A 23,073-nucleotide genomic window follows, 5' to 3' on the forward strand; every position below is an offset into this window, starting at 1 on the left:
CTTGTGCCTGTGTGTCCCTGGGTGACAGTGAGTGGGGCAAAGGGCCATCTGCCCATGCCCACTGTTTGGTTTTGGGTGAGGAAGGTCCCCTGCCCATGTAAGCTGAGCCTTTGGCAAAGCCTGGCCTCCTACAAGAGAGGAAGGGGTTGAGAGCTGCAAGGCAAAGAGGAAGATGGGAGAGAGGAAGGAGGCTGTGCCAAAGCTCAGCTCTGAGCAGGCTTTGCCCTGCAGTTCCTTTAGAAGAAATACCATGGCACACAGATGAAGCAATGGGGGCCACGCTGGGCTCAAGCCATGTTTCTGGCCCCAAGGGAATGCCCCCCAGGTAAGGATGTGGGGATGCGAGTGCCCAACCGGACCAAGAACCGGGGCTGGTTAGGTCACCCGGCCCGGGCCCGCCATTAAAATCAACCTAAAGCTACAACTAAAAGGGGATGCGTTTGGCTGTGGGCGGAGGGGAAGCGCCAGACTCCGCACACCCTCCTGCCCCCCAGGGACATGAGTCCCCGCAGCGCGCTTCCCTCTCCCGGCCGGCGGTGCTGAACTCCCCGCCGCCCGTGGCCGTGCCCACGCGTGGGAACCCGGCGCGTCCCGTGGGCTCGCCCCCCGCCCCTTCCGATTGGCTGCGACCCTACCGCCAGCTTCCCTTTCCTCGGGCGTTAGCCAATCGCAAGACGAGAGTAAAGCGGATGGCAATCGGGGCGGTGCTTCCCGCCCGGATTTTCCCATTGGTGGATTTTTGCCATTGGCTGCCCGACCCGTGTTGCCCGGTGGAACAGTCACGGCAGGAGCGGCGCTGTGATTGGCAGATGTGTGTTGCGCTTGGCTCGTGCCGATTGGTAAGAGAAAAGGAGAGGGGCGGGGTGGAGAAGGGAGAGTGCGTGTTCTTTTTTTTCTTTTCCTCTCACTCCCTTCCTTCTCTATCATTGGCTGAGGCACTGGCCGGGCGGAATTTCCGATTGGTCAGCGTACACTGTTGCTAGGCAAGAGAGGCGGCGCGGGGCGGAGCTTCCCCTTCCGATGAGTCGGCTCTGAGGTTCAGTCAGCGCGAAGCGCCCCGATCTACCGCTGCTGCCAGCCTGCGCGAGGCCCGTCGCCCGCTGCCGCCGCTCGCTCTGAGGAGCCGCCGCCACCTGCTTCCCCTCGCCCCTTCCCCCCCAGCGCCATGGCCTCGGGATCCGAGTAAGTGCGGGCCGCCCACCGGCAGGCCGCGGCCTAGGCCCCGCCGCGGCGGCGCTGTGCCCAGCCCGGCCTAGCCCGCCTTGGTTCGCCTCAGCGCGGTGCGGCCCGGGCCGGGCCCGATCCGTCCCGCGATCCCGCTGTGTCATGCAGGCCCTGAGGAGGCGGAGACGGTGCCGGGGCGGGGGGGATGGGCCGCTCCCCACGCGCCGCCACCCCCCCACCTCCCCTGGCCGGGCCTCCCCGGGAAGTGTCGAGTCATGGGGGGAGGGCGAGGCCTGGCCGGGCCGGGCTTCCCGCTGGGCCCTGGCTGTGCCCCGGGCCCGGGGCCGCCTGCCTCCCGTGCCCCGGCGCTGGGCTAGGCCTCGGCCAGGAGGGCTTTGTCTCCCAGGCCCCGGAGTGGCTGGCGGGGCAGCGAGCAGGGGAGCAGCATGTCCCGGGCTCCTCTCGCAGCAGCCCTCGGGCCGGGGCTAGTGAGTGACTTGGCATTAGCAGAGGCAGACATGTTGTGCCGGGCCGGCCTCTCTGTCCACTGAGGCAATCCGCTATATTTTCGTCTCCAGTGTACTGCCTCAGTCTGTTTTCAGTTCCAGGCTGGGGATCGTCCTTCATGGTTCTCAAAAATTAGTTGAGTAATTGTGGTCTCTTGGCTCCCAGCCCATGTGTGCAGGCCACTTTGTTGACCCTTGAGAGGAGTAAAAATAGAATCTAGGGATAAATTTCCCAAATCCAAGAATACTTGAAGCAACTTTTGAGCTTGCCAGAGTAATTTTTGGTTCCTTTAGTGGCCGTTGTTTATGTTCTCCTTGTCCTTTTCAGCTTCTGAAACTTAGAACTGCTTGGTCCTCTGAGTCAGTTCCAGCAAGGTGTGCAGAGGAATTCTGTGTCTGCAGTAGAGCTCTTGATGAAAGTGGTGGTCTTGGAGACATATTTTATGGCTGGCTGAGGTGAACAGTGATTTAAAAAAAAAAAAAATTCTACTTCATCAAAGTACTTTTTACCACATAGGAATCAACAAAAGTTACTCTGCAACTAGAAAACAGTTACTTTTCAGTTTCTGGTTTTGGGGCAGTGCTGCTGGCAGCCATCTTGCTGAATTGAGCCTTAGCACAGCAAGTAGCATGGCAAGAGTTGAGAGAGCGTGGTTTCTGAAGAGATTCTCATTTTCCTGTGCCTGCCTGTCTGAATGGTGCTGAGGACTTGGCATGTTGAACATGAATATGAACTCACCGCTTGGTTGTCATGTGCTGCTCCAGTAAGCAGCTGCAGCCATCAAATACCTCATTTGCTTCAGTGGATAAAACGTTTTATGGATATTTTTATATTTTTTTAATACGTACCTGGGGAGAACAGTTCAGTCCGTAACGCAGATGTTCAGGGTGATAAGAAACCAGTGGCAGGTTTTATCTCAGAGGCGAACTCATGAGGATGTTGATAAAACGGCACACCAGCATACTGAAGGCATGATTGCTTTTACTTCCGTTACTGCAGCTGGAATCATTTTGAGTCAGTAACTTTTTGCTGTATTTATAGCATAGACTTGCAGGAACAATTTGTTTCCTTAGTGTAAGTGGTGCTTTGGAGGTCGTTAGCTGTTTTCAGAAGAATCACTAATTGGTAATTACTTTCTGCTCTCACACTTCATACCATCCACCATTATGTGTAGCCTCTGGGTGTCATCACATGCTAAACGAGAGGAGCTCAGACACAGAAAAAAAGGATAAAGTGATGTAAGTTATAAAAAGTCCTCCACCACGCTTTCCTGATGCCAAATGGGGCTGTTAGACAATTTTATTGACGTCTTATGCAGTATATACAAGTTTGGCCATTAGGTGTGCTGGGACTATGCCTGCTTTTCTGGCCCCTTGTCTGGGGCAGGCTCGATGCACGCTTTGAATTTCCTTTTAATTCCAAAACAGCTCTAAAGCTATGTTTTGTGTTCACTTTATTGCTGTGTTGAATCAGTGAAAGGAAGGAGCAAGAAAGAAAGTGTGTGACAAAAGGAGTGACTAGGGTAGATGATGTAGAGTATTTGCACCAGCTTCTCCCTGACTGGAAACTTTAAAAATTACCAAGGCTAGCTGTCTTGTCCTGCCCTTTGCTGGAGTTTACCAGCACATGCAGGAAAGTTGGCAGGAGAGAGCCCTAACCCCTGCCTTAGGCTTTCCTGCTCGATATTCAGTTCAGGCTCTCTGATGCACAGATGTCAGGGGTTGTCTGAGCGTGGCTGGGATGCATAGGCATATTTTTGTTCTGGCGTCTTGGTTACAGCACAAGGAACACCCAGGAGAGATGTGATGAGGGGAAATGGTGATGATAATAGTATTCTAAATCAGTACTGAAAGATGGGTACTGCTTGTCTCTTGAAGTCCCTACTCCTTTTAGGAGACATAACATCACTCTTCTGTGTAGATGACATGTAGTTTTGTAACACTTCTGTTTCTTTGTCTGCAGAACCGTCAGGTAACAGAAGCTGACCCTGCACTTTTAGATGCCTGCATGCTGTTTCTTGGAGACCTTTGTACCATTTTTAATGTCTCCAAGCTTTTAGATTGCTTTAAGTGCAGTAATGTACTGACTACATTGATCCAGCCCTCACATCTTACTTAGGAAACTGCAGATTCAGTTCTTCAGTATAAAACTTCTGTCTCGCATTCAGCAGAACCAGGGGGACCTCTTGCTGCGCTCTTCAGCACTGCTGTGAGTCGGGAGGTATCTGAACTTTATTTCCAGGCTTGTATAGCTTTTGGGTTATTGACAGTTTCGGGCGAAAAACTTCCACTTGCTGCCCAGTTCCTCTTCCATTTATTTTTGTCTTGTTTTGCAGACTTTTGTAGGCTGCGTGGCAGTCTCTGCATCCCAAGGGGCAGCCACTCAGTTTCCATGACAGTTTATGTAGCCAGTCTGGCCGCAGTTTCTTATCGGAGGTCTTTGGATCCACATCTCATGTGCAGAGGGATATGAGTTACTGTTCAAACAGGCTAAATAGGAGTATTATTTCTTTCTGCTGTCCCTTACCTGAAGTTTCTAAATCAGCTAGCTAAATTAATTTCCACTATCCAGGAGCTAATGCTGAGGTAGGGTCCTTACAAGCAGGTTGTTGTTTTTATCCACTCTTTCAACCACATTATCCTGTGTGACCTCACAGTGTATTGGCTCAGTTTTCCTGGAAATCCTTTTAGGACTCTACCAAGACCACATTTTAGGTTGAAGATGGAATTAATGAGCTTCTTACATGATGTATCCAGCAGCCTTTCTTGTGTGTTTTGAGTTCAGAAAACGGATCTGTGATATCTCACATGGTCATCGAAAGGGATGGATGTCGTTGTCTTACCACTTGCAGTCTTCAATGAAGAGAGAAGAATACAACTTTACTAGTGCTAGCAGCCCAGGAAAGACATGTTTTATAGTTCCTCCTTTTGTTCACTTAAAATAATGTCGTCTCTCATTTCTTACACATTTCATATGCTTCCAGGGCTTATACAAAGCTTGAAAACCTCTTGGAAACAAACTGACTGCCCTCATAGACTGGCTTGGTACTGTTCCCCCTTTTAAGTGTCAGAGAAAGGAGCCAATACTGCCAATGTCTTGGAAAAACCTCTGTCTTGAGGGGTGGTGGGACTTTGGGTAACATCACACTGTGTAGGTATGTCACACCTGTCTGATGTACTTTTAAAAATGCAGTGAATGTGCCAAGTGACCACTGCTGCCATGGTCTGCCTTTGTGCTGTGTAGCTGCTTCCTCTGCCTCTTCCACTCAAGGTTTGATTTCTGGTTATTTTGCCCCTAAAAGAGTAAAGTAGAGCCAGAATATATAACCACTGTTGTCTGCAAAGCTTTCTACTCTTTGCTGGTGCTTGCTGTTTACTTAGGACAGAAGAAGATCTGTTTTATTGTTGTTTTTTTTTTGTTTGTGTGGTTTTTTTTTGTTTGTTTGTTTTGTTTTTTTTTTTTTTTTCAAAATAAAACCAAAACGCAAAGTTTTCTGTTCCGAACTTAGGCACTGGCACATCTGGAATACTTGGAGAAAGCAGTCAGGTGCCCACCAAGGGAAGTTGCAACAGGCTGCTGCTGTTGTGGCAGGCTGAGGTACAGCTTCCAGGAGCTCCTCGGGAATCAGTTGGCTCAAATTTGTATTTCTTTCTTAGAGCAAATTATTTACTGTATTAGATTTTTGAAGGAAATTGCTTAATCTGCCTTTCTTCCATTTCTTTGCGATTTGCTCCATTTTGTCAAGGTGGATGAGTTATCTGCTGTGTTTTGTGTGGTGTAGTGGGGTAGAGCTGCAGGGACTCCTGTGAAGGTATTATGGAAAGATACTTATGTCCTAAAAAGAAAACCCCATTTTTCATGAGCACTTGAATATTTCTACTGGCTTGCTAGGTTTAACTAATAGACCTCGACAGGCTAAACTCTTACAACTCTTCCTGTCAGAAAAGCTGCAGCATTGTCCTTTAATTCCCCTATTTATCTGGGATTTAACACCAAATAGACTTGAACTTTTGTCTCGGTGGCAGTGTTTACATGTGATTTCAGATGAGTCTGACTAATTCTTTTAGGCAAAACATCTTACAGTCAGCAACATCTCACAGACCTCTTCTTTTCATAGATAGCTTTATAGCTGTTTCCATTTGAGGCTAGTAAAGTAGTTTTATTTACTGGCAGAAAAGATTGTCCTTTGAACTTGTGCATCTGGTGAATGGGAAAAATGTTCTCCTTTGTCTTACAAACAAGTATGGTTTCTAAAAGACAAGACAACAAAGAAACCTGTAAAAATGGAGATGAAAATGGAGGGATGACTGAAAAGGGCGGGAGCAGTATCACTTAGACTCATAACTTCTGTTTTCTTTGCCAGTTCCAAAGCGGATGACTTATCAACTGCAATTCTGAAGCAGAAGAACAGGCCCAATCGGTTAATTGTTGATGAAGCCATCAATGAAGACAACAGTGTTGTGTCGTTGTCCCAGGTGCGTCATCTGTGAAAGCAAAGCATTTAATCTGGTATTTTGCAAGCTATGTCTTAACTTGAAATGTAACTTTGGAATGAGTCTAAGTATTTGTGTCAGAAGCTGCAGCTGTGAGGAATGAGGAAGGGTTGTTTCCTGACACTCTGCTGTGAGAGGATATCCAGAGTGTTTCAAACAAATGGACCTAGTTTTAAAGCACTTTGCTTTGTAATAGGGTCTATCTTTTTGAAACACTCTGTACTTTGGTTCTCAACTTGTAAAATTCAGTTGAGCTTGTGTCCTTAGTCTGGCTTCAGGATTAGCTCTTGACCAGCATAGGAGCAGCGTCTATCCTTGTGGATTTAGCATATTGCTTCCGAGATGCAGTTCTCGGAAGTCAAGGAACTCCTTCAGATGCTTGAAATACTGTTTTGTCAAAAGCTTGTTCTAATGCTGTTACTGTTTACAGGCGAAAATGGATGAGTTGCAGCTGTTCAGAGGAGACACTGTCCTGCTAAAAGGAAAGAAGAGAAGGGAAGCAGTCTGCATTGTCCTGTCAGATGATACCTGCTCAGATGAGAAGATTCGCATGAACAGGGTTGTTCGCAACAACCTGAGAGTGCGTCTGGGTGACGTGATCAGGTGAGGACTCATTTGCAAACTGTTTTATATTCCTGGGTTGCCTAAATAATTTGTGTACTGACTCTGAATTGATTGAACCAGAGGCAGGGTCTGCAGGAAGTATTCTTACACCTTCCAGAGGGCCTCACATAAATGTTTTCAAGATCAGGGATCTCAGTTTATTTTTGCCCATGTTTCAGGCTGTATCCATATTTAGATTAATGCTAAAAATTTGCGCTAAAGATCTTGAAGTCTCTTTAGGACCTTCCTGAGCCCAGGTCCCATCATTAAATTAAGTGGTTCATTTATCCCACTGTTGTCATTGTCCTTTCCCAAATTTACATTGTCAGGTAAACACGCACATTTTTCATGTCTTTAGTTTTTAATGCATTAAGCAACGTTGTAATTGATCCTGTAGTATCTGCACTGCCCTGTGGCAAACAGAAGTTAAAACTTGATAGAAATGAGTGACAAAAACCTGAAGCAATCAGACAACAAGATTAAAAAACCCTGAAGGATGTCTATATTCCAGTTTTTGTTATAAAAATAATTTTTAAATTAAGAATGAGTAAAAAGCGTTGTAGGGATTTTGTTGTGCAACACTTGCAGAAAGTAGTAGGAAAGCGCTGAAGTATTTATCTTGGCTTATTGGAGACAGGTTCCATTCTGTAATGGGGGGACGGGAAGCATGTGAGCATTTTTCAAGATGAAAACGGTAATTTGCAGGCTTAAATATGGGAAAGCTAACAGCTCCTCATCCTGAGCATCTTCCTGATTTGGAATATCCTGCATGTTCTGGGAAAACTGGAACCAGGTTTCTGACACTAGATATATGGAATAATCTTTAAATGCAAAATGTGTTTCATACAAACTTTGTAGAAGAGAGGAATGAGGCTGTTTCACCCACCCCTCTGCTACTTGAGAAGTAGTTTTAAACAAAGTTTAAACAAGTTTTAAACACCCCTGTGGTTTGGATAGAAGAGCAGTGCTTTGAGCCAGTCTGTGGATTTAAAATAAAGGTGAATTGTTCCTTTAACCTGATGTGAGGTTACTATTGGAATAGTTTCTAGTGTGACAGTTCAGCCGGTGCTCTCCCCCTCTCTGCCAGTACTGTGTATGTAGTGGTTCTCAGCCTTCCAGTTGTGTTACCAATTCCTAGCTTTGTTGCAAGGGTCAGAGAATTTTCATACCCTTTGCCCTCAAAGTTCTTCTTGCTGATCTTTAGCTGCTTATTGTGTTACTGTGGCCTGGTTTCTGCCAAAATCCAGATTTATCCTCTAATTGCTTCCTGCTTGTGGTCTGTCAACTGTTTTCCTTCTGGGGCAGTGTGTCTTCCTTTACCTTTCTGGTATGTCCTTTCTGCAAAGCATGTGATAAATATATTGAGAGGCTTGAGCTAAGTAATGTAAGAAAAGTTACATGCTCAACTGCAGCTCCACAAAGGCTTTTCTTACCTGACCAAGCCAGTTTGAGTTTTCTGCCACAGCCTGATACTCTGACCTCTCACTTCAGTACGCTGTTGTCTCACACTGCAAAATCTGCGAAATAATAACTGTAGTGTTTATTTTAAAAGGAGGGAGGGGCCTTCAGACTTTAACATGGATGTCAGCCTCCACAAAGTGGGACTGACAGACACCTGGCTGCAAGCTGGTGACCCCTGGTTGGTGCTGTGAGAGCCTTTGATCGGAACTGGGGTTGTCAGCAACAGGGGCTCTGGCCTCTGTAGTAGGTTAGAGAGAGGAAGGAACAAAGAGCTTCCCTCAGCTCCTTTTCCCTTGCAACCAGTTCAGCAGTAGCTCCTTGTTGAAACAGAAGTTAGCTCCTGACTTTCACAGGTCTTGAGGCTGCATTAGTAACTGGTGAATGTGCCTAGGGAATGGCGAGGGGAGCTGCAGAAAGCAGAGGGTAGGAAGAAATTATGAAACTCGCCAGTGGGCTTGGATGAGACTGAGAGGAGTGAAGGGAAGTGTATGTTGTGAAGACTGCCTCTTGCTGGACATGATTTTCGTCAGCATTGACATGTTCTTATGCAGGTTGGAAGTCTCACCAGGGCTTTGGAGGGTCCTTTCTGGCGTTTGTGTTGGCTGTGGAAGGGGCATCGCTGCCTTTTCTATGCAAGCCCAGCATGATGTGGCTAACTGGAGTTTTCTTTTGTTGCAGCATCCAGCCTTGCCCAGATGTGAAATACGGCAAACGTATCCACGTGCTGCCAATCGATGACACGGTAGAAGGGATCACGGGGAATCTGTTTGAGGTCTATCTCAAGCCCTACTTCCTGGAAGCATACAGACCCATCAGGAAAGGTAATAGCACCTGTTCTTGAAGCCCTCACGGCAGCAAGTGTGAGCTAGTACTCAGGCTGAAAAAAGAGAATTTCTAGAAGCTAGCACAGATCTTTCCATTAGATGATCATCTGTAGAGTGAGATTTTGCTGGTAATGACTTAGTTTTGTCCAAATCTTCAGGAGAAAGCATGATTGTTGCTGCTGACTGGCAGAGCATCTTGGTAGTTCTGCATCTTTTTGCTATATGATCAGAAAAGGCTCAGGTAGAACACAGGAGAAAATCTCATTAAACTAAGTTGCTACCACTTAATGGGATTGGGGAGTTGCCCACATATTAATCAATTGGTTGGATATACCAGCTGGCACCCTGACTAAATTCACTTCTTCAAAGTAATTTAATTAATAATTGGGAGAGTGCTTAGAAGACCAAATGGAGTTTTAGAGTTGTTGTAGTAGCACTTCTGCTGGAACAAATAGGTTCTAATACAGTATAAACACAATTTGAAGGTATCCAGCTTCTGTAACCCAGTTTAGCCAGGAGTCATAGTGCATTATTGTGTATTATTCTGCTTCTGGAGACAAGCATTTATAACTACTAACAAATAGTTATAATAACTTCAAAATGAATTTTTGTTAGTTTAGGACTTTTTGTCTGGTTTAGAAATGTTACATTGAAGCTGAGCAGAAATGTGATTCCTTGTCATTGTCTTTTGAATTTAGGCAGAGTATTTTTTTCTATTGTTGGCTAGTTTTGTTTACTGTTTGTTACTGGATGAAATTTGAGAACTTTAACTGCTGTGGTTCTAAAACAGTGCTTGGATAGTTGCAGCTATCTGGAGCTCCAGAGTTTAAAATGCAGAGCAGTGTTAAAAATGCCAGCAACATGTGCCTGTGTAACCCCCTTCCTTGTCCTCTGGGGCTGCTGGTGACACAAGGGTCGACATTTTGCCAGTGGTGGTTGCAGCAGGGTGCTGAAGTGTGGGGTTTTACAGGTGACATCTTCTTGGTGCGTGGGGGGATGCGTGCAGTGGAGTTCAAAGTGGTGGAGACAGATCCAAGTCCGTACTGCATAGTGGCTCCAGACACGGTGATCCATTGTGAAGGAGAGCCCATCAAACGAGAGGTGAGCAGAATCCTGCCATGCAGTTCTCCTGAACACTCGCTGTCCAAAATCCATTTCTGTGACAGTCCTTATGAGCAGCAATGTTTGCTGTTTCTGTTTGGCATTCTGTATATTGAACTGAGTGGTTAGAAGCTCCATTTTCAGGAGATGAGCTGCAGCTGAAGGTAGTCAGAGAGATACTTCCAGCTTTCTTCCTCATGCTGAGATAGCACCAGTGTGTAGGTTTGCTGATGAAATACTGTACTTTGGCAGCAGCTGTTTTTGAATCTGCTTCCAGATAACTCAGGCTGGATTTAGATGCATTTTTTTAATACCAAAGTTCCCTTGATCCATACCAGGGAGAGCTTACAAAGTTGCTAAATTTAATGCCACCTGAAAATAAAGCAGTTAGCTCTTTTTTCAGTGAGAAAGTTGAAATCTCTGATTGATTAAAAAAAAAAAATTCTTTAATCCCTTAAGGTATCTAGCTTTGGGCTTCTCGAGCTTGAGACAAACTGAGTGGCTTGTCTGTCAGGTTTTGGCCACCTTATTATTACAGAGTAGGAAATCTCAGAGGAATGGGCTAAGATGGTTGTATAACTCATAAAGCAAGTGCCTTTTTACTACCTGCAGATTAGGATGAGTGCTGTGTTGTAGTTAGCCACTTCCTGAAAAATCCACATCTATGTGACACTTGTGAGACTGTGGTTGCCAGATGAGTCCACTTTGGGCTCTTGAGGACACAGCAGACACAAACAAGAGCAAGTTCCGCCAAGGCCACCACAATGATTGGAGTTGAAGGTCAGAAGGACTGAAGAGGGGCTGGGAAAGTGGGGATGGTGCATCCTGGAGAAAGGAAGGCAGAGGCCCTACTAGCAACTGCCTGATGTGAAGGGAAAGATGACCAGGCTCAGGGACAGGGCTAGAGGCAATGGCTTAAGCTGGGTCAAGGGAAATTCCTAGTAAATACTAGGAAGAAGAGCCCAGAAAGGGCAGGAGTGTCCAAACTTGGAGACCTTCAACACTTGGTAGCACCAGACCCTGAGTGACCTGCGCAAGGTAGTACTCGCTATTTTTTGGGGCTTGAACTGGGCTAGACCTGGCATTCCAGGTTGTGTTATTTTGTTCTTTTAGTGTGGCCTAATGTTATAAGTAAGGCCAGTAGAGATTTGCACAGCCATGAGATGAACGGATGCTGTAGAGCTACACTGGAAGAGTTGGTTAGAGTTGATCTTATCCACATGTCTGGATCTTAACATTCTCTGTTAATCTGAGTCAGTCCAAAAAGAAAACACTACATATGAGACCTGTATGACAGCTAGTTAGAGATCTCACATAGTTAGATCTCACAGTTTAAGGAGTAAGTATATATACATATTGTCTGTTGCTGTCTTTGTTAGGCACATCAGAGGGTCACAGAGCTTGTTTTGCGCTAGAGTCTGTAGGGAACCTGGCAGCAGAGGCTGTCATTCAAGGGGATGGGCTTCAGTGAGCTCTGATTATGTGCAGGCAATTCCATCTGCATGTCTGGGAAGACAGAGCTAAGAAACAATTGTAGAAGACACCAGGAAGACTTGAAAATGAGAATCTTAAGACAGCAAAGAAATGGCTATGAGCAAAAATTCAGATTCCCAGGCTCTGTAGGCTGGAAGGTGTTGCTGTACTATTGTTTTCACTTAAATGTTTGATATATTTCCTTCTGGATAGGATGAAGAGGAGTCACTGAATGAAGTGGGCTATGATGACATAGGTGGCTGCCGCAAGCAGCTGGCTCAAATCAAGGAGATGGTGGAACTTCCCCTCCGACACCCTGCACTGTTCAAGGCCATAGGAGTGAAGGTGAGTCCCATGTGTACCAGGTGGATGAACGGGCTTGCTTTTGCAGATGGCTTTTGACCTCAGAGGTTTATGAGGCATTGGTGGGGTCAATAAGTAATTTGTAATTTTAGTGCTAGTGTAATTTTAGTGCTAGTGTTAGAAAAGTATTTCCTCATATGTTCTGGACACAGATTAAAGTACTGGCAACTTGTAAAGTGAAGTGATGCTTTGAATCAGCTCTGTCAGTTACTGGCAAGGTTTCTGTTAGTGTGTCATGCAAAGTAGTAAGGGTGTTGATAGCGATGCTGGGATGGCAGCTGTTACATGAGTTTGCATAGCAATTTCAGACTGGCTTTGTCAAATGCTTACATTTTCCCTGTGAAGCTACTTAAGCATTCATATACCAGCTCACCAACTAAGTCCCTTGCCTTTGTCCTCAGCCTCCACGTGGGATCCTGCTGTACGGTCCTCCTGGCACTGGTAAAACTCTGATTGCCCGAGCGGTGGCCAATGAAACGGGGGCTTTCTTCTTCCTGATCAACGGTAAGTTTTATGGCTGCATTGGCCCCAGATTTGCTGTGTACTCGTTCATCCATTTTACAGTAATGATGGTGTTAAAAGGGCTTGTAGCGCCACGTTGTCTCCCTGACATCCTTCCTTACCTCTTTCAAACATGCCTCTGGGTACACTTGAAGGCCATTTTTGTGGAAGAATCTGTAGTGGCACTTCCTTCAAGCCTGATTGTGTTATAGCAGGGTGGTTGGAAGGCAGCTTTGCAATGCAGGGACTTGGAGTCTGTCTGTCTGGGTGTTCATTTGTGTTGGTCAGGGCAGAGATGGGAGTGAAGTGCTGAGATTATTCTAAGTATATGGGTGCAGGACACTTGCTTCTGTTGCTGCCACCATGTTTCATTCAGAATAGAACCTGGTCTGCTGTGAATTTGTTTTCCCTTCAAGTAAAGCACAAGGCCTGTTTGTTTCACATAACATTAACTGGGAGGAACTTTCCTGGATGCTATAGTGAGTGCCTTGGGACTTATCTACAAGTGGCAGAACATCCTATTGATAACTCATACCTGTAGCAGCTGAGTTAGTTACTGCTTTAAGTCCAGGAAGGACCAGATTCTGAATTTTCTTCACTGCTTTTCTGTCCCGTCTTACAGTCAGTGCTGGAATAACCGAACATTTTTACTAAAGGAATGCTGTTTTTTATTTCTGATTTCAATCTCATAGGCCCCTGAAGTGATAGCAAAGAAGTATATAGCACAGCAGAGCGGTGACCAGCAATAGGGAAGTGACTTGCTTTGTATCTCAAGATATCAGATGCAAATGGGCTGGTTTTAACCATATGTCACCCTTGTGATATTCTTCCTAAAGTGTGTGAAAGCTGTCACTGAATGCTAATGAGCCAGCCTTTTCTTTAGATGCTGGTACTTCTATTGCATAATAAAAAATAACACTGTCAGAGTTAGTGATGCGTTCTCTGTCTGCACATCCCAAGCCTGGAGCTGCAGGCAGTGTTGTAGTCAGAACTGGTATGAACTGGTGAGTTACCTGTAATTAGACACTGTTAGTACCTGCCCATGCCAGTGGCTCAGCAGCCGGCGCGCACTTCAGTCAGCTTTGCACTCCTGAAGGTCAGGTTTCTTTTTCTTGGCTCTTACACAAGCATACTTTCTCTTCATTACCATTCCCATCAGCATGATGGAAAAATCTGTAGAAACAGAATAAATCTAAGCCTGCAGTAATGTTCAGCAATTGCTGGAGATCTCAGAGGAGTGCTGTCCTTCCTTCTAGGATTAATGTGCTTAGTCATTGTAATTTTTCTATTTGTTGTGTGAGGGGAGATGGGCTTTGGCTTTTTTTTTTTCCAGCTCATTTATAGGATCTTACAGAGGTAAATGTGTAAGCTAAAGACAGCTTCAGTATCTTAGAGCTTTTTCCTTCCCTACCCTGACAATTCATCACCATATAATTTGGTTGCTTCCCTTGCAAGCCAGGACTGGCATTAACAGTGTGTGGTGGCACGTTACAGAGAAGCTCCACCAAGTGTGAAATAGGGTAAGGAAAGAAGCAGCTAAAGGTAGCTCCTTCAGTAGTGCTGCATTCTGTTAGAGTAAACTGAAAACACAGACTAATGATAGAAAGTAACTCTGCGTGCTCTTCTTGCCTATTCAGCTGCAAATTTAGTGAACTCAGTTGATAGTGTTTGCTTTGGCTTGAAATACATATTTTCCCATGTGAGCGTTGTGCTAAAAAAATTCAGCTGCATGCCTTGAGGCTGGCTGCCTCTCTTCTGGGTGCCACAGTACCGCTGTTTTTCAGGTCCTGAGATCATGAGCAAGCTTGCTGGTGAGTCTGAGAGCAACCTGAGGAAAGCCTTTGAAGAAGCAGAGAAGAATGCTCCTGCCATCATCTTCATTGATGAACTGGATGCCATTGCTCCTAAAAGAGAGAAGGTAAAGAAAGCCCGTAGAAGGTAAAGAAATACATGCTTTTTGTTAGCAGCTAGCTGAATCTCTGCTCTTGACTACAGGGTAAAGCAGTATTTATCTTGATGGTGGGTTTCAGTTGCCTGTGAGAATAATGAAACACAGTTCACGATGTTTCTAAACAGCTCTCGGCTGTCGTGTCTGCTTGCCCTGGTGCAGAATTAGCTCCTGTGCTGTTTTGTAGCGCTTTTGGTCTATACACTGCTTTCTCTCTCCGTAGACACATGGAGAGGTGGAACGTCGCATTGTGTCTCAGCTGTTGACTCTTATGGATGGACTGAAACAGAGAGCGCACGTGATCGTTATGGCAGCTACCAACAGACCTAACAGCATTGACCCAGCACTCAGGCGATTTGGTAACCACTATTGTAGTCTCATGTGTCACACTGTCGTGATTTAACCCCAGCTAGCAATCAAAACCACAGTAGCCGCTTGCTCACTCCTCCCCTCCACCCCCAAATAGAGAAGAGAACCCTAAGAGAAGATTGTGGATTGAGATGAAAACAGTTTAATAAAATAACAGAATAGTAGTAGTATACTAGTACTACTACTAATGTAAATATAATGGAAAACAGAATATAAAATAAAAGATACTCAATGCAATTCCTCATGAACTGCCAAGCACCCAGTCCCAGGGAGGGAGCACCCTGGTCCTGAACAGCGGGTCCTGGGGGGAGAGAGAAAAGACTGAAAAGGCAGAAAGGCCTAGAGGCCAACTGCAAAATGGTAAATGGCAAAAAGCCAAACTAAAGGAGCTCCTGAATGGAGCAGGACTGGAACTGATCTCCCTAACCAGAAAACCCGGCTTTCATTAAATGACACTCAGGGCATGGAATATTGTTATTGATCAGTCTGGATGTCAGTCAGAGTCTGCCCCATCTGTGCCCCCCTTCCTCGCTGCCCTACATCTGCAGATAGAGAGCTCAAAAAGACCTTGTCTCCCAGACAACAACTGAGATAACGGTTGGTGATTACGTTGTTTTTGTTCCAATTCAAGAGCACTGGAAGGTTACTTGAAGAAAATTCTGTCCTGGGGTGTTATTTTCTTGTTCTCAAACAAAATCCAAACAATGACCATGCTAGCTACAAAAAAGAGAAGTTTCTAACTGCATGAAGAAAATTAACTCTTACTTCAGTCAAACCAGCACATATATACTTTGTGTTACAGGCTCTGCTTCAGAGCCTTGGAAGGATTGAGCAGAAATTAATACAAAACATCTTCTGTATGTTATGTAAACTATTGACTTGTCTCTGGCTGACTGTTTGAAATTAATTTCTACGCTTCTTTGGTATCATTTTCTGTGCAGTATTAGGTTAGAACTTGTAGAAATAAATACTTTGAAGTGGAAAAGCATTCAGGACACACTAAAGAAGTAAATGCTTAAGAGGGTGTTCATGCCTTATGTTGCAGAAGGCTCTGAATTGCCTGATTTCTCATTCTTTTGTTGATGAGAAGTCCAGTAGTTTCTGAGATTCAGGTTTTCAAAACTTTGTAGTGTGAGTACGTGTCTGGTGTATGACCAGTTGGTAAAGTCTGTAATAGCAAATCAGTCAAATATGCAGGGGAAAACCGCCTCTTAAATGTATAGTGAGGCATTTAAGTGAACAGCTATGGCTAGTGGAAAATGATAGGTGCACATACCTTAGTTAATGTTGCAGTAATATCACCGTTTCGTTTCTGCAGTTATTAGGGCAGTTCATGTTTTTCACCACTTGCATACTTTTATGAAAGTTCTGGAAAATTAAATCTCTCAGTATTTGCAGGCTTTTGTGCTGAGGACACAAAGGTAGAAATAAACAGAAGTGTCTCATGGTATGTGGGTTCAGGGAAGTATATTTTCCTAAAAATGAGGCTCAGAAAAAGTTACTAAGCCAGCAGTCCTCCGTTGACTTATAATCTGTAGTTAATACAGTAGTGTCACTTACTCTAAATGGCTAAAGCCTTTCGCCCTCTGGTCTGACTCTGCTACTGTGCGGATAAATGCTGCAGAGAAACGCAGAACTCTGGCATTTTCTGAAATGACTTGTGTTTGTGGCCTGTCATCACGTTGTTCAGATAGAGGAAGGCAGCAACTGCGGCTCCTCCAGTGCACAAAATCAGCATCTCAACATCTGTTTTGTGCCCCCCAGGTCGTTTTGACAGAGAGGTAGATATCGGTATCCCAGATGCCACCGGGCGCCTGGAGATCCTGCAGATCCACACAAAAAATATGAAACTGGCTGATGATGTGGATCTGGAACAGGTGAGTAGCATGCTATTGGGAAAGCTTTTCTCTGCAGACAGATGTTCCCACTGCTCTCTTTTGTAGTGGAAGAGTTGTTATGGCTTGATTGCATAAATGTAGTTGCTCATTCAGGACAGCAGGAAACTGGGTGAATGTGTGATCTTTGGGCTTCTTTCCAGCTAGTTTCCCAGCTACCAAAAATCCTCACTCACTAGGTAAGAATGGCGTGGTGAAGTGAAACAGACCTGCATCAGTCCAGTCTGGAGGTGCCTTGGTGCTCTCCTCCTGAGTTGGTTTGCTGTGGCATTCTCTTTAAAAGCAAAGCAAGCCTGAAACAGCTCACACAGAGCTGGGTGGGCAGTGTGGTGACACTGGACACTGTGTGTAAGTTGGATGGTTCGTGTAATCTCTGTCCTGAATGAACTGCAGTCCTCAGGCTTGCTTTTGTGCACACTGTCTGTATTCCATTTGCAACTTGGATATCAAGTAGGAGGCGAAACAGTGGTGTCTTTGCCTGTTGAGTATGTGGTAGCGCTTGTCTTGAATCCACAGCAAAGCACTGATGTTCGTGTTCTCCAGAGCTTTGTTACGCTTCCCAGTGAGTGACCAGAGCACACATTGCCCTTGCAGAGCGCTTGCTTGTATCCCTGTGAGTCATAGTCAGTGCTCTGCTTTCAGGTGGCAAACGAGACCCATGGCCATGTTGGTGCTGACTTGGCTGCTCTTTGCTCAGAAGCTGCTCTTCAGGCTATCAGAAAGAAGATGGATCTCATAGACCTAGAAGATGAAACCATTGATGCTGAAGTGATGAACTCGCTGGCTGTGACCATGGATGACTTCAGGGTAATGCAGGAGTACCCTTCTTTCTTTTGGTGCAATGTTTAGTTGTTTATCTGGAGCAAGTGAACATAATGTGTTAGAATTCATATAATGCCATTTCTTCTAATGGCAGTGGGCTCTGAGCCAGAGCAACCCTTCTGCTCTTCGGGAGACTGTGGTGGAGGTGCCACAAGTTACCTGGGAAGACATTGGTGGTCTAGAAGATGTAAAGAGAGAACTCCAGGAGCTCGTACAGGTAAGGGTTTCCAACAGATTTACACCTAGTCAGCTTGAAAAATAATTATAATAATAAAATCAATAACTTCTTCAGATTCCTGTTTGGGCTGTGAACAGGGTAAATGCTGATGGTTTTATTGTATTTGCTTATAATGGTCTGGAAATACCATTGGAGAGGAAGGTGTTGAGCAGCAGCATCAGGCTGAGTCTGCAGCATCATCTTGGGTGGGTGTTGTGCTACATGCAGTAACAGCAGTAGATCTGCCGAGGTGGAGGCCAACAGCAGGACCACTGCTGAGGATCCTCTTATGTGGTGGCTTTATATGCCAGAAAGTGGATGACGATTCTCATACAGAGAGCCTCCAAAGGACTTCCAATCAACATTAACACAGGGACAAGTGAGAAGTAATTGTGAAACCTTCTATGACAGCAAAGACTGGGACAAAGAGTCATGAATAGTCTGTGGAAACTCCTGGTGGCTGCACTGGGGTGGTTTGGGTTTGATACATACCTGCTTTCAGCTGGCACCATAGGAACATCCTGATGGTGAATAAAATAATCTAATTTTCAGTCTAGTTTTCTGATGTTAAAATCATCACCTATCTCTGTCCTCATTGCTGAAGATAAATGCTCACAGCAGACACCTCACCTGTCTCTGGAGAGCAGAGCGAATAGGTTAGATAATGAGCTGTTCCCTTTTGCTTCTGCGGGGCAGAATGAAGTTGGGTTTAAGTGTGCTGGAAAACTACTTGAACTGATACTTAGTTCTTAGAGGTAAATAGGTTGTTGAAGGGGGCTTTCCAGTTTAGTCATGGTGCTTTGCAAACCAGTGTGCTTTGAAAAAACAGTGGCACCAAGCAGGCAGGATCTTGTGTTTAACCCACCAGAAATCTCAGTGTTTCTGGTAGCAGGAGAAACAAAACTGACCTGTAGAAAGATGTCCCTGCCTCTGGCAGAGGTGTTGGACTAGATGATCTCGGAAAGTCCTTTCCAACCCAAACCATTCTGTGATTCTAAGGTACGGGCCTGTTCTGGCTCATCACAAGAAGTGTTTGTTTTGTTCTCCTTCAGTATCCTGTGGAGCACCCAGACAAGTTCCTCAAATTTGGTATGACTCCATCAAAAGGGGTTCTGTTCTATGGGCCACCTGGTTGTGGAAAGACGCTGCTGGCCAAAGCCATTGCCAACGAATGCCAGGCAAATTTCATTTCCATCAAGGGGCCGGAACTGCTCACCATGTGGTTTGGCGAGTCTGAAGCCAACGTGCGTGAGATATTCGACAAGGTGAGTATTTCTTCTGCTCTGTGTGCTATGTTTCTGCTGAGCTACCTCCAGAACTTTGTCTCCGCTGCATCTGTCTTACCAGCCTGGTTCTTGGTTTTTGTCTTTTGTGTTTTCCCCACTTACACTGAGAGCAGGAGCTGCTTTCCTGATGTTTGGGAAATAAACTGTTTTCTCTGGCTGCAATTTGCATCTATTGTTAGAGGATCATAAATGCCCCAATGCTTTAGCAGTAAGGCTAGCGTTAGAGTGACATTAATATCCTCCACATCCCTAAAAACTTGCCTTGGTACCTCATTAGCCACACCGTCTACAGATTTTCAAAGTATCCTGTGGGTTCTTGTTCTGCAGTACACGTGGCCTAGGAAGGAGCTCCTGCTGCTCCTGGCCGGTCACCCCCTGTCCCAGAAGGTATCCGCATGGATTATCCTGCAAATTCTTGCTCTTGTGGTCGTGGAAAGTGCTGGTAGAACAAAGTTGGAAGGAGAGTGAGAGAGAAAACTTTTGGTTGGGAGGAGACCTTGGAGGCCATGTATTCCAGCTGTTTGTCCAGACCAGGGAGATAACTTGGAAACTTGATGAGGTTGCTCGATGCCTTGTGTTCTGAACATGTGCTAAGGTGGAGAGTTCCTGACCTCCCTGGGCCTGTGTGCCAGTGTTTGAGCTCTCTCATTGGGAAGAGTTTTTTTTCTTTATTTCTGACTGGGTTTTTTTTTGCAGGCATTTGTGCGTGTAGTTTTTCATCCGTTCATGGCACACCTCGAAGAAAGATCTGGCTCCCATTTCTGTATAAATACCCATTAGGTAGCTGAAGATAACGACTGGATTTCCCACTTGCATTAGATGTATCTTGCCTACTGATACCTGAGTGTCTGAATAACCAATTGACATCCCCAGGTCTTGCAGGGGAAGTTTCTAGTCCAGGCAGATTGGCGCCAGCTTTCCGTCTAAGCATTGGAGTTACAATGCTCCAGCTTTGGGGAAATTGATCTTGTTTTTTTGAGGAGAGTTTAGTTGAGGGTTTGTGTGTCAGGAGACTGTTCTGGAGCAGCTGCTCTGAGCTCTCTTTGCAGCGACAGTTCTCTGCTTCTGCTCTGAGCTGCTTTAATGGTAGGGTAGGCTTAGTGCAAGACCAGCGTGCTCCTCACTAGGTGGTGTTAACATGGACTAATTGTTCCCATTTCCTTTTCATAGGCCCGCCAAGCAGCCCCTTGTGTGCTCTTCTTTGATGAGCTGGACTCCATCGCAAAGGCTCGAGGTGGGAATATCGGTGATGGTGGTGGTGCTGCAGACCGTGTCATCAACCAGATCCTGACAGAGATGGATGGCATGTCCACCAAGAAGAATGTCTTCATCATCGGTGCCACCAACAGGCCGGACATCATCGACCCAGCCATCTTGCGCCCTGGCCGCCTGGATCAGCTCATCTACATCCCCCTACCTGATGAGAAGTCCCGGGTTGCTATTCTTAAGGCAAACCTGAGGAAATCGCCAGTTGCCAAGGTAGGATCTGTGCTCTGACTGCATCTGATTTGGGTTTGCTGTGTGATGCACATATTCCTCACAAGCTGGGGACAGAGCAGAGGGCTGGTGACTGCTGCACGTGGTACAGAGCTGGGAGACCTTCAGTCCCTGAAGGATGGAAATAAAGATGTAGGGGGAGGCTTGAGCTCTGAAGCTGCGTGTTCGTGTGTAAGCACAGCAGGTCTTTGTCATGTAGTGGAGTTCTGCCCACGTGTGGGAACAGGAAAGCCTGTTATGGCAAGATGGAAGAGATTCTTGTACTCTGAAAGAAAAGTAACTGTAGAATATGGGAGTGGGAAATGGAAATTGAAGAGGAACCATTGCAGTTAATTGTTGCTGAACTCTGTTATAGACAGGAGCTATGTCCCTTGCCTGGGGAGCAGGCAGTAACACAACTGATAGTTAACCAGAGTAAGTACGTGTCAAGTGAGAGCTCAAGCATTTTTGTGCCAAGCTTACCTTTTTAGGTTCTGTTGGGAAGGAAGACTTCAAAGGAGGTTGCAGTACTACTCCCTCAGTGGAGGGGAAGGAGGAGGTCGCTTTGTGTTGTGCCTGTGCCCCATCTCCATTTCCAGTCTGGCAGTGTTTTGTTTGACTCCTGATGCTGAGACCTGAGCAAACCATATCATAAATCCACAAGTGGAGAGGCATTTACCGCTGGTTTGTGGATTCTTGGTGGGTGTGTGGGGAGCATGGACCCTGTGTGTGGGTAGTGTTTCCCAGAAACAAGAGCCTTAATAGCTGATCTTTACAAAATTGGACAAAGTTAAGGCAGCACCTTGGTACCATGGGACCTGAAGACACCTCTTTTTCACCTGAGGTTGTAAGGTATTAAGGAGAGGCCTCTCTTTGTTTTTCACCAGGACGTTGACCTGGATTTCCTAGCTAAGATGACCAATGGCTTTTCGGGGGCTGACCTGACAGAGATTTGCCAGCGTGCCTGCAAACTGGCCATCCGTGAGTCCATTGAGAGCGAGATCAGGCGAGAACGCGAGAGGCAGACCAACCCTTCCGCCATGGTGAGTGGGGCACTCTGAGCTTTCCTCGCTCACGGGATGAGCAGCCCACCTCTGCCCGTGAATGCGGTGCAATGTGTTCCCCTCTGCAGCCCTCAGATGGGGACAAGTGGGCTCTCAGCGTGGAGCTGGAGCACTTTGTTCTCATCTCATGGAGGCTGAGGCCCTCCTGGGGTGCCTCATGCTCAGTCTGCGACAGTGTCCCTCTCCAGACGCTGCCTTGGTGGGTGTTGGAGCACCCTGACCTGGATTTGGGCTGTGGGTGGAGAGCTTGGGTACACAGCTCACCTGGGCCCTCTGTCCCGCTGCAGGAAGTGGAGGAGGACGACCCGGTTCCCGAGATACGCAGGGATCACTTTGAGGAGGCCATGCGCTTTGCTCGCCGCTCTGTCAGTGACAACGACATCAGGAAATATGAGATGTTTGCACAGACTCTACAGCAGAGCCGTGGCTTTGGCAGCTTCAGGTAACCATGGGGGAGCAGGGGGAGGGTAGTGTGGCTCTGTTGGTCCCAGAGCAGAGCACAGAGGCCACTTTCTGCTGGATTCTGGCTAACAACCCCCTTTCCCAGTGCACTTCCCTGTTCTCCCCAGCGTGTACAGCAGGCAGTGCATAACGTGGCAGGTGTAGACTGTGCTGCAGGCTGGTTGTAGCCACTCCAGTAGTGCTCCTGAAGGTCTGTCAACCCTTTTTGCTTTAACACAAGTGGCAGCTGGCAGCCGTGTGAGCCTTTTACCTGCCCTGAGGCTTCATCCCACTTCTGCTTGGCATTGGGGTGTTGTGCGGAGGGAGGGGATGGTGCTGAGCTGTGAGGAGGGTTTTCAACAGCTTCTCTTCTCTCCCCTTCTGCACTGCTGCATGCAGGTTCCCATCAGGTGGCCAGGGAGGCGCCGGCCCCAGCCAAGGCACAGGAGGAGGCAGTGGAGGCAACGTGTACAGTGAAGACAATGACGATGATCTCTACGGTTAACTCGCTGTCCTCGGTGGACCAAACTCCAAACCAGGCCACGTTGTACAGGGAAAAATCCGATGTTCAATGGACTCTCGGCTTCTTCATTCCTCAGTCAGAACAGTGTAGCTGCACGTCAGACTTTGTACAGGGAATGTTTTCTGCAAACACAGATCCAGACCGTTGTTCAGTTGGGAGGCAGACAGTGAGTTAACAAGGAGGGGAACCGACTTAATTTCTGAGAAATTTCTGTTCTAGTTTATGTGGCAGAATCAGCAGCTTTAGCAAAGGGTACAACGCTAGCCTGTATAAAAAAAAAAAAAAATCACAAAAATAATAAAAAAAATAAAAATCCCACAAAACTCTAGCCAGGCCCCGGCAGTTCCTTTCTGTGGACTGTAAACCCGTGTCTGAGCGCTCCTGCTCTCTGGGCGTCTGCTTCCCTGCTGCCTGCGGGGTTGCTCTTCATTCTTGACACCTCTTACCTTCGCGTTAGTGGAATAAAGTGGTTTGGCGGCGTCCGTCCCCTGCCCTGGCTTGGCAGGAAGCACCTGCCAGCAGAGCCTGGCAGCAGGTATCTG

The 23,073-nt window shown here is 46.3% G+C and overlaps 1 protein-coding gene across 1 annotated transcript; it reads left to right on the forward strand.

The window, feature by feature from the left end:
• The first annotated feature begins 990 nt into the window (after positions 1-990).
• VCP (valosin containing protein) lies at positions 991-22,859 on the forward strand. The gene is made up of 17 exons (XM_065860753.2): positions 991-1,182; positions 6,035-6,146; positions 6,595-6,767; positions 8,907-9,049; positions 10,023-10,153; positions 11,840-11,971; positions 12,391-12,493; positions 14,275-14,408; positions 14,662-14,797; positions 16,572-16,684; positions 17,345-17,509; positions 17,619-17,741; positions 18,794-19,006; positions 20,198-20,506; positions 21,391-21,546; positions 21,855-22,009; positions 22,408-22,859. Exons 1-17 carry the CDS (start codon positions 1,166-1,168, stop codon positions 22,511-22,513), a joined length of 2,421 nt encoding a protein of 806 aa, XP_065716825.1. The 5' UTR covers positions 991-1,165; the 3' UTR covers positions 22,514-22,859.
• The last annotated feature ends 214 nt before the right edge of the window (positions 22,860-23,073 follow it).

The sequence above is a fragment of the Patagioenas fasciata genome, chromosome Z (genome assembly GCF_037038585.1).
Source record: "Patagioenas fasciata isolate bPatFas1 chromosome Z, bPatFas1.hap1, whole genome shotgun sequence".
NCBI classification, from domain to species: Eukaryota; Metazoa; Chordata; class Aves; order Columbiformes; family Columbidae; genus Patagioenas; species Patagioenas fasciata.

Bases quoted from the DNA above. Each gene is read 5' to 3' on its own strand.
- VCP (XM_065860753.2), top strand. The intron at 9,050-10,022 runs GTAATAGCACCT...GGGGTTTTACAG, and splicing joins ATACAGACCCATCAGGAAAG to GTGACATCTTCTTGGTGCGT. The intron at 14,798-16,571 runs GTAACCACTATT...TGTGCCCCCCAG, and splicing joins CCCAGCACTCAGGCGATTTG to GTCGTTTTGACAGAGAGGTA.